A 9,819-nucleotide genomic window follows, 5' to 3' on the forward strand; every position below is an offset into this window, starting at 1 on the left:
GTATTTCCAAGTTAGAGTCGTGTCCTTCTTGCACTTCTTTTTCCTCTTTCGTTGCAATTTGTCTAATTGCATATTTCTGTTTGGGGCTAGAACGGAGGCGAACCAACGACCCCCCCTAGCCGGTGCTCCCCCACCCAGACAGCACCCGCCCTCGCGCCCCAGCGCAGGGAACGCCGCCTGCGAGGGCGCAAAAGCTGGGACTCCGGCGGAGAATGTAAACAAACGGGGCGCCGAGTCCTTGATCTTTATTTAAATAGAGGCTTGTTTATCGGTGTCATCCTAGGAGGATTAATTAGATACATCTCTTCACAATTTGGTGTCTGACACTCCATCTTAGGAATGCCTTATCACAAGGTGTTAATTGGGGCCACTCAGCCACTTACGTTTCTATTAAACACTGTGAGGGACTTTTCACAAGTACCAAGTTCTTTTTACTGTACGGTGCAAAAATATACAGGACTGGAAATAGACTGGGGCCAGTGTCTGCTTTATCCCGGAGGTGATTAGCATTTGCAGTCTTTCTAGAGGGCAGAAAAGGAGAACACCTTTCGAAATTCCATCGCATCTCCCAATACGCTTGGGTTCCTTGGGGTTGGGGCGGGGGGCGCGCAGACCGGGTTAGGGGTGTCCTAGTCCTCCTCTCCCAGTCTGAGTCCGTCATCTACAATAAACACACATTAACCAAATTTCAAGGCTTTCGCTTCCAGCTCCAGTAAAATTCGGGGCGGTTTGGGCAAAGCGTTTTCAACAGGCATCGTCGGAGACGCGGGGCTAGAGTCCGAGACCCCAAGGTCACAGGCGGCGCGAGAAGGACTCGGAACCGGGAAGGGCGGTGGGAACTGGAAACCGCAGAGAAGCGAGGTGCGAGCTCTCGGCGGCCTTAATTGGGCGCAGAAGGGGAGGAGGGCCGGGCCGATCGCTCGCCTCCCAGAACTAATCCTCTTAGCAGCTGCATTTCCGCGCCACGCAGTTAGCAGAATGACACTCCCGGCCAGACCTTTACCCCGGGAGCGTCGGGAGGGGGCTGGAAAGGATTGCAAGCCGGGCCAGAAGCCGTCTGCAGATAAGCGCGGCGGGATGTCTGGCAGGGGGACAAAGGGCCCTTCGCCGCACTCCTTGGTTTAACTCTTCCGAGGGCCCAGGCCCCTCCCGCGGATTGAGAGCCGAAAAAGTGGAGCTAAAAGCTAGGCAACCGGTTCCCCGGCCGCTGCTCGCAGAGCTGCGTTGCGCTCCCGCCGCATCCCCAGCGGCCCGGACCGCAGCTGCCCCCGCGGCGGCGCCCGGGGCTCCGGGAAGAAGGAAGCCGCAGGTGGCAGCGGGGGTGGGGGCGGCCCGCTCCCGCTTGGCCTCAGGGATCCGGAACTCGTGGGCGCCCAGAGGGCCGCGAGGGTGCCCAGGGAGCCCATGTGGATCCAGGGATGGGAGACCCCAAGGAGGTCCAGGAGAGGCCCGGACGCCAAGGGCTGGGGGTGGAGGTTTCCTAGGCCCGTATCAAGCCTGCTGTGGGCAATCTTGCATCTCGGCAGCAACCCTCCTCCCCCCTCCCCAGCTCCAATCCCCATTGTCCAGACTTCCCAGTGCGGTGAGGAAATAACCCCATTCATCTACAAGGAAAAAAGATAAACAAGAGCATCCCCACCCCCTCAACGAAGACACTGTCCACTTAGAGATTCTAGTGGTGGGCGGGGGGAGTGGGTTGGTGGGACAGGGTTCCTGCTGGAGGAGGGTGGAGGAAGAAGCAAACTAAGATTTTTGAAACAAAGATGAAGACCCATAGTACAGAAGACAGGGCTATGCCTGTTCCCTTAATGAACCACATTTATTAAAAATGACTATGACTGTACATAAAAATCCAAGGTCTCTAGAAAGCCTATAGGAGCTGGGGCGTCAGGTTTCTGTTTCCTCACATTACCAAGTTGGGAAGTGGGGGTGGCGGAGGAAGAGGATGACATGGGGGTTTTCCTTAGCACGTTTCAAGTTAGTACAGTAGCTGAATACATTCTTAACTAAGAAGTAAACAGAATATTCCCATATGTTGTGGGGATGACGAAACTTCCCCTGCTCCTGCAGCTGTGGTCCGGTGAATTGCAAATTCTTTAAAAAGCCAAAGCACCAATTTTACATAATCTCGTATACCTACATAGACTATTTGTACAGTATTTTCCACATTATTCTACAGTGTATCTAAGCACACAACTGTACACTTTAAAACTCTCCGTTTTTGTTTGTTTGTTTTCTGGTGCCCCCCTCCCTTGCTGTCTCCTAAGTCCTACAAGCCACCCAGGCACACAGCAGAGGCCTAGTACATGAGGCGATCCTGGACTAGGGCAAACGGCTTGTTTCAAAAGCCTGGGAAGAATCAAAGTCAGGTCAAACCAGCACCTTCACAAAGTTCTTGCCTCCCAGGCCTAAGATCTTTTGTCCCTAGCAGAAAGTTAACAGCAAAAGTCCCTTGTTGAAGGTTAAGTCCCACCCTTCTATTCCAGAAGCAAAACATCTTGCCACTCTGGGCTTCTATTTGCCTACAGATTTACAAATAAAAATGAGAACCAAAGCTTTCAACACCTTTGATGGCACTAGGCACTCAATCTTCACAGCCCAGTTCTTTGAATGTCTAGCGTCTCCAATAAATAAATCCATAACTTTGAATCACCTTCAAATTTAAAAACACTTGAAAGTCCTCCATTAATTTTATTAAAAAAGAAAAAAATGCTAGGCTTGTTTCAGTTACCTGAAGCAATCAAAAAGCTTTGGCACCTTCTTTTAGAGAATTGCACAAAACGGGATGCATCAGGGTGGAAGGCAAACGTCTTTTTGGCAACCTAGACAAAGAAGACAACAAAAAAACACCACCAAGTCCATCGGCAAAAAGTTAGCTCATTTTGACGAGGTTAAAATAACTCTTTAGGGAGTCGTGTAAAAAGCATAATACCCCCCCATGCCTTTTGAGGTGTCTTTACTGTACTCTTCAGCATTGATATCCTCGCACTTTATGGAGGGAGAATTTTCATTGCTAGAGGAGCTAGGAGACAGCCGCCTTCGCTTACAAGCACTGGTGTACACCCCTGAATCATTGGAGTCAAGAGACTTGATGGACGGGGGTGTCTCTATCCAAGAAGAGTTAATTTCTTCTTTGACTTTCTCCTTGGAGAGCTGATCTTCAGAGAACACAGGGGGGCTTGTTCTGGAGGTCCACGGGAGTCCAGCTGCCATCTTCCTTTGATAAGAACCTCTACCTCCCCACCCTGCCATTGCAGGGAAGGTGGGGTCGGGGTAATACCCCAGGGCATGGGATGTCTGGAGGGGCAAGGATTTAATACCATATGGGAGCAAGGTGCTGGAAGTATATTCAGACTCATAGGAACCGATGTCTAGTTTGTTGGTCCCAGGTTGCTGGACAGGTGTGACAAGCCATCGCTGGGGAGGGTTGGCCACCTCTTCGCTCTGTTGGGGTGAAAGGAGGCCGTTGGTCTGTGGCACGGTTCTCTCGCCATTATAATATCGGGCTTGAGGTAAAGTGTTGACAAAGGGCTCCGGGAAGAAGGACTGAATGCCGTACCGACCTCCAGGGACAATCTGATGGGATCTAGGAGAATCCGTGGGAGATGGAGTTAACCTGTCATTTTCGGAAGCGGTGTACATGCTACAATATAAAGAGAAACACTTAAAAAAAACCCCTAATGTTGTCCCCAAACAATCTACCTCCCAGAAATGAAGAAGGCTCTAGAGCAGGAGTGCTGGTCTGTTGAGTGGAGGGGTGGAGATAGTAGGGATGCACTTGCCCATTTTAGCTGGACTTCGCTCATTGCGGCCAAATTTCCCACCACGGAAGAAAAAGCTTCCTCCCAGGCATTAAGCATTTAAACTGTAGAAAATCCATCTTTGCAAGTCCTAGAACTTGGAATAACTTGGAGCAACTCTCCCTTCAGTGGTAGGGAAGGAATGCTGGCCATGGTGGGTAGAAATCCCAGATTTAAAAGGCATCTGTGGGGCCTTGCTGTTTGATGTTGTGAAAATGACATCCTCTTAGTGTCAGGTTTTTCTTATGTAAAAAAATGAGAGGGAATAATAATCCCTGCTCCTGAGAGAATAAAAAAACTGGGATCAAATGGAAAGGAAGGCATATAAATGCAGATTATGAAAATTTCAGATCTCCACTCAAATGTTAAAAAAAAACTCCTCATTTTTAATCCCTTAACATTTCTTTAGAAATGAACAAAACCCTTCTGTGAAAATTCTAAAGCAAGATTAGTCAAGGCCAAAAATATGCAAAAATAAAAATAGGCAAAAATCCCAACCGCGAAAGCTCTTCCTAGAATATGGTCTCAAGAAAGTGTCTGATTCGATATGTCTTGTTCAAAGATGACCAGGCAAGGAAAAATAAAGGTGCACTTACGAGTCATAGTTGTCCCTGAAGCCTTTTGCAAAGGGGTTGTGATCAATCTTTAGTTGAGTTATCTAGACAAGGGAGAAAAAAACAGTCATTGAGTGTTTTCTGTCTCATGCTGGACTGAGCTTCAGGGATTCTTGGGGACCATGGGGCACTCACATCGGTGTTTTGGTAGGCAGTCACTGCAATGAACTGCGTTTCTGAGAAGATGAAGGTCTGAGTCTTGGAGGGCTCGTTCAAGTCCTCCACGCCATCTTCTGTGACTTCAACGATGTGCAGTCGTGGTTGGTACTTGTGTAAAGACTGTAAGACTATCATCTGCAAATGGTACAGAGAAAAGAGCTGCCAAATCAAAAAAGTAAAGTCGATTTTGACAAATTCTGTATTTTGGAATGCCACTCCTGCTTGCTCCCCAGCAACAGCTAACTTTCTATTGCCATTTTTGAAACTTAAAACATAGCTGGGTATGTGTGTTTAAATAAACACTCTTGCCTCTTGGTTTCCTAAGTCGCCAAAAGTTTTCAGTATTTCTGCTCCTAACAGTTAACTCACTGTTACTGAAATCCAGCAGGAAAAATAATAAATAAATAAAAATGAGAAAGGTCAAAAAAAAAAAAAAGACCAGAAAGAGGCAAGCAACAGGTACCTGCAAATATTACAAATACAATGAAGAGTATGGAAACTCATTAGAAAAGAGATCCACAGCCAGAAGACACCACCTCCTCTGTCACCCTACCTGGGTGTTGTTGTTATTTGCGCCTTTGTTATTGGTGAGTTTTAATTTCCCAAAGGAAATCTCCTGTCTCATCCAGTGGGAACCAGTATTAGGAGACTCTGGGTGAACATACATTTTGTTGCCTAAGAGAAAGTGAAACAAAACACAAAACCCAAGCATAAAGGGCTGTTTGCAAATGGAGGTAGGGGAGGGGTATTTACTACCTATGGGCAAGATTTAAGAGCTAGATTTAGAACATGTCTCCCATCATTAGCAGTTTAAGAAGGCCGGTGGAGACCAACTAGACTCTACTGATTCCCCTCCCAGGGCCCCCGTGCTTCCAGCCTTCCTTGGACAAGGTAAAAATGGAACCAGTAGGCGATGCCTCTTGAAGGTTAACTTGGGGGCTTCTGAAGCTAGACAGGCAAGATCTGATGGAACGTGGTTGGATTTTTATGGTGAACTCAACCTTGGGGAGGCCTCTTCTCAAGTGAAGATTAGAATGCCAGATGCCCTTGCCACCTGGAGAGTTTACAGCAATTCCTTTCTCAAAGGTAGGGATGTGGAGGGAAGGGCTAGAGTAGGGTCATGGTTAAAATTCTATATACTAGTAGCAAGAAGTCTGACTTAGCAATTCTCTCCCTTAATCAAACAATCAACACAAAGAAACTCCTAACACTTCCAGGCCCCGGATGTGGAGGGAGGGATGTGAGATTTAAATGTGTGGTGTCTTGAGTCGGGGGCTCCCGCCGATCCACCCTGCCCAGGCCCTTTCTCTCCTCACCCTGCATGTTATTGTCGGCTTTTCCGCAGGTCACCCATTTGCCCCCCTGGAAGCGCCAGTGGTTGGGGTCCGCCAGCACCACTTCTACGAACACGTTGTAGTGGGCGGTGGGATTGAGTCCGTTTATGTTGAAACTCAAGAAAGGAAACATGCGTCTGTGCAAGGGAATAGAACCAGTAAATCGGAACGCCCGGGCACAGGCCCACGCTTAGACGACATTTAGAAGTCTACAGACGAACAGAATACCGGTAGAAAAGTGGCCCTCACTACGTAAAATATTCTTGAGTTGGCAACTCTCGGAACATCTCTTTTCTGAAATAATTTGCCCCAATCGCCGCCCTTCTGCACCACTCACTCAAGTTCTTGACCCTTTCAGATGCTCATTTATTTTCTTCCACGATGTTTAAAAATCATTGTTTTTTACATGTACAAGTGCCAGAGAACATTAAATTGTTCTCGTAAAAAAAAAATTAGTTCTACTGGTAAGGCTAAAAGTCCCCTTGGGACGTCCCTCATCCAGCACCCACCCCTCACTTTCCCCAGAAGTAACCACTGCCCGCAGTGGGATGTGTATCCGAACTTTCTCAGGCCTGGGACCCCAGCCCCGTCTGACTCCAGGGTCCGGCCTAACCTACTACCCGGACCAGCCCCCGTTGCCGGCGCTCTTGTCCTCGCGCTCGTCCCCCGGATGCGCCCCGCGGAGACCCTGGCGCCTAAAACTGCGGGAGCCCATGTCCTGTGCTCAGAGAGGGTAGCCACCCCTGGAGCCTTCCCGCATCCGCGGCTCCTCGCCCGCCTTCAGGGACCGGCGTACCGCCGGCCGGGCGTACCTAGGACATCCAGCTTTGTGGACAAGCCCCAGTTTCCATTTCTGTCTCCTCCTCGTCAGTCCAGGTGAGGGTGACGAGAAGGAAGGGGGGAAGCAGCCGTAGCCTTAGCGCCCTGCACAAACCGCCGGTGCGCGGACGGGAGGGACATCGGACTGGAGATGCGGAGTCCCCACTGGCTGCTCACGGAAACTCACTCTCCCAGCCAAGAGCGGAGCGGGCGGGCGTCGGTCCCCCATTCCCGGCCACCCTCAGGACCACACAGGTCCTCTCTGCCCCCACGCTTCGGGGCCCCTCCGCGCTGCGCTCACCTGCCCTGCTTCGTAATGATCATCTCGGTTTGGTGGCGGTGGAATTTGAGCCACAGAGGCCGGTTGCACAGGTAGACGTGGGCGCGGAAGCCGGAGCCGGGAACCCCCAGGCCCCCCAGTCCTCCGCAGGAACCCGCGGCTGCTGCCCCGGAGTACGGCCCGTAGAGCGGAGCCCCCTGGCCGTACTGATAGGCGCCCGGGCCGCCTCCCCCGCCGCTGCCTCCCGCGCCGCCGCTCGCGCCTGCTCCCGGGCCGAACTGCGCCCTGCCGGGTGGGCACACGGCCGCGGGGAAGCCGCCGGGGGGCAGCATGGAGCCGTAGGGGTAGCGCGCCCCGTTGGGAGCCGGGTACACAGATCCGTGGGGCGCCCCGGCAGCCGCCTGGTACGGGAACAGCGAGCAGGGCGCGGCCAGCTCGGAGCCCTGAGGCCCGGGGGACTGGAGGTAGTAGCGCTCCGAGCTCAGGCTGTCCATGGAGTAGCGCGCGCTGGCGGCGGCGGCCGCGGCTGCGGCAGCGGCGGCGGCGGCTGAGGGCAGCTCCTCCTCCCCGCAGGGGGAGCCCTTGCGGCCGTCCGGGGGCCCCGGCTTGGCCACGGCCGCGGTGCCGGCAAAGGCGTCCCCGGCGTCGGCGTCACTGAGCATGGCCGCGGGGGCCCCCGCACCGGCGGTTGCGGGCTCCCCGCTCCCTGCCTCACACGAGAGGCTGCCCGAGAACTTCTTGGGCGCTTTGTCTAAGTCCAGCCTCTGAGGCGAGGGGGCCGCTCCCGGGAGGTGGCCGGCGCTCCCGCCGCCACCGCCTCGCGCCCCCTCCAGCGGGTAGAAGTGCGCGCCAGGCAGGTTCACCGAGCTCACCAAGAGCTGCTCCCCTAACTGCATGCTTTGCAGAGCGCAGACGGCAGCTGGCTGCTTCCTCTCCGGCCGCGGCCTGATTATAAAGGCAGGATGAGGGAGCCAGCGCCCTCTTCCGAGGGGAAGGTAACTTCCCCTTCCTCCTGTGCCGGGTTACCCACCTGGCGACACGCGGACCGCTAAGGCGCGTACTCGCGCGTCCCGAACCCAGCGCCCTTTCCACAAGGAAAGGGCACTGAATTTGAAGGCAAGAGGCGAAAACTGACCGAGAAGCCCTCTCCTTTTCCTTCCGCGTCTCTTTTGCCTCTCTGCACCTCCACCCTCCTCCCCCGCACACACGGGAAGAAGAGGTCTTAGCTCTCTCTCCCCATCCACCCACCAGCGCTACTAGCCTTTCTGCCTTTCTCGACTGAAAAACTGTCGGTCAAGTTGACCACTTGGAAAGTTGCAGGCTGTCATTGACTGCTTTATATATGTGAGGCCAGGGAGGGGCTTCGCGGCCCCACAGCCTCGGGACCCTCCTATTGGCTGGTGGAGGTGACAGTAATTCAATTAGGCATTTACTAATTGGATCGAGTAGCCTGCGACTTTCTTTTCCTTTAGCTTGATTTTATTTCTTTTTCTTTCTTTCTTTTTTCTTTTTTTCTTTTTTTTTTTTTTCTTTGAGACTCAGTCCTGCTGTGAGAATCAATCCTGGTGTCTGTATTTCGCTGGAATTTAGTGGAACAGGGTTTGAGGTCTCCGTAGCAGGGTCATCACAGCGCTCTGAGCCGGGGGATGCGAGGGCGGGAGCAGGTTCTAGAGGCCGGAGGCAGAAATGTTCTGCAAGCTGACAGCCTGCAGGGAGGCACCGGTCTCTGAGGGTGGGGATCTGGGACGACCTGGAGAGAGGCCCAAGGAAGTCTCTTCCCTCGTCGGGGGCTGTAACTTCAGGCACACTTTCTTCCCGATTGGAGAGGACTCTCTGGCCTTCGACAAGCAGGAACCACTTTTTGTTCGGCCCCACCCTTTTACTCAGTGGGAAGTGTTTGTGGAGAGGAACCCGGCGTTGGGCTTTTGGGATTCCAGGGGTGGCGAGAGCACACTGCAGTCCTTGAGGACAGAAGCCGTCAGCTTATGAATCAGAAGCCCCGGTGGGGTGGGATACTGGGAACACTCTCATCCCCATGCCATCACGCCTGCTTTCAGGAGGCAATCACTTTTACTCCCCACAATTTAAAATCCACGCTCAGTTTCCCTGAATCTCGGATCCCACACCCTCCCATCTTCAGTTGGGCCTGACACCGAGAAACAAAGCAGCCTCGCGGTTAAGATTCCCTGTGCCTCTCCTCTGCAGCGCAACACAGAAGGTGGAATAATTAGTGAAATAATCAGTTTGATATGGAATTAAGCCCTTTTGCCCCAGCTGCCTGTTTCTCCACTGCGTTTTTGCAGACAGCAGAGCAAGATGATGCCGTCCTATTTTATTGTTTATTAATACCCGCACGTTTCGTTGCGGGTAAGAAGCCTGAACATTTGCTGTTAATAAGCAATTACAGACGCGGCTTGTAATCGCTCCGGGAGCGCGTTTTCCGGCTGAGAGGTCGGGACCCTGCTTCCCCAAACCGAACGCGATCACACGGGAAACTCTTCACCCGCAACACGAGGCGGTCGCGGGATTCGTTGAGCGCGCACACGCCGGTGCAGAACGGCTCGAAGCTTTCCAACCTAGGTTCAGACCACAGCAGCATCGATACTGGCACGTCTGAGTTAGAGTGAAGCGGCTCTTAATGCACTCGGACGCGGTTACCAGGTCTTCGCGGTAGTGGAAACAGGGAGCGCGCGAAGGTTTTCAGGGTCAAGGCCCAGCCAGGCGGGGGAGAGAGCAAGTTAGGCGAGTGGCCCGGGTGGGGTCCTCGCAGGTCCAGGCACAGCAGCCCAGGAGCAGGTTCCTGGAACGCTGGC

At 52.9% G+C, this 9,819-nt stretch overlaps 1 protein-coding gene across 2 annotated transcripts; it reads right to left on the reverse strand.

Annotated features, from left to right (window-relative positions):
- Nucleotides 1-1,799: 1,799 nt before the first annotated feature.
- On the reverse strand, nt 1,800-8,322 carry EOMES (eomesodermin). 2 transcript variants are annotated; one of them, XM_027088293.1, is made up of 6 exons: nt 7,028-8,322; nt 5,890-6,044; nt 5,127-5,248; nt 4,550-4,708; nt 4,397-4,458; nt 1,800-3,586 (listed from the first exon to the last, which is right to left on the reverse strand). In XM_027088293.1, exons 1-6 carry the CDS (start codon nt 7,900-7,902, stop codon nt 2,905-2,907), a joined length of 2,055 nt encoding a protein of 684 aa, XP_026944094.1. In that variant the 5' UTR covers nt 7,903-8,322; the 3' UTR covers nt 1,800-2,904. The 2 variants fall into 2 exon arrangements, with proteins under 2 accessions (XP_026944094.1, XP_026944093.1); XM_027088292.1 differs by having other exon boundaries at nt 1,800-3,643.
- Between the last annotated feature and the right edge of the window lie 1,497 nt (nt 8,323-9,819).

The sequence above is a fragment of the Aethalodelphis obliquidens genome, unplaced genomic scaffold (genome assembly GCF_003676395.1).
Source record: "Aethalodelphis obliquidens isolate GAN/ISIS:26980383/991018 unplaced genomic scaffold, ASM367639v1 scaffold62, whole genome shotgun sequence".
NCBI classification, from domain to species: Eukaryota; Metazoa; Chordata; class Mammalia; order Artiodactyla; family Delphinidae; genus Aethalodelphis; species Aethalodelphis obliquidens.

Bases quoted from the DNA above. Each gene is read 5' to 3' on its own strand.
- EOMES (XM_027088292.1), bottom strand. From the start codon at position 7,902: ATGCAGTTAGGGGAGCAGCTCTTGGTGAGCTCGGTGAACCTGCCTGGC. The intron at 6,045-7,027 runs GTGAGCGCAGCG...TCCCTTGCACAG, and splicing joins ATCATTACGAAGCAGGGCAG to ACGCATGTTTCCTTTCTTGA. The intron at 3,644-4,396 runs GTAAGTGCACCT...TTTATATTGTAG, and splicing joins TTCAGGGACAACTATGACTC to CATGTACACCGCTTCCGAAA.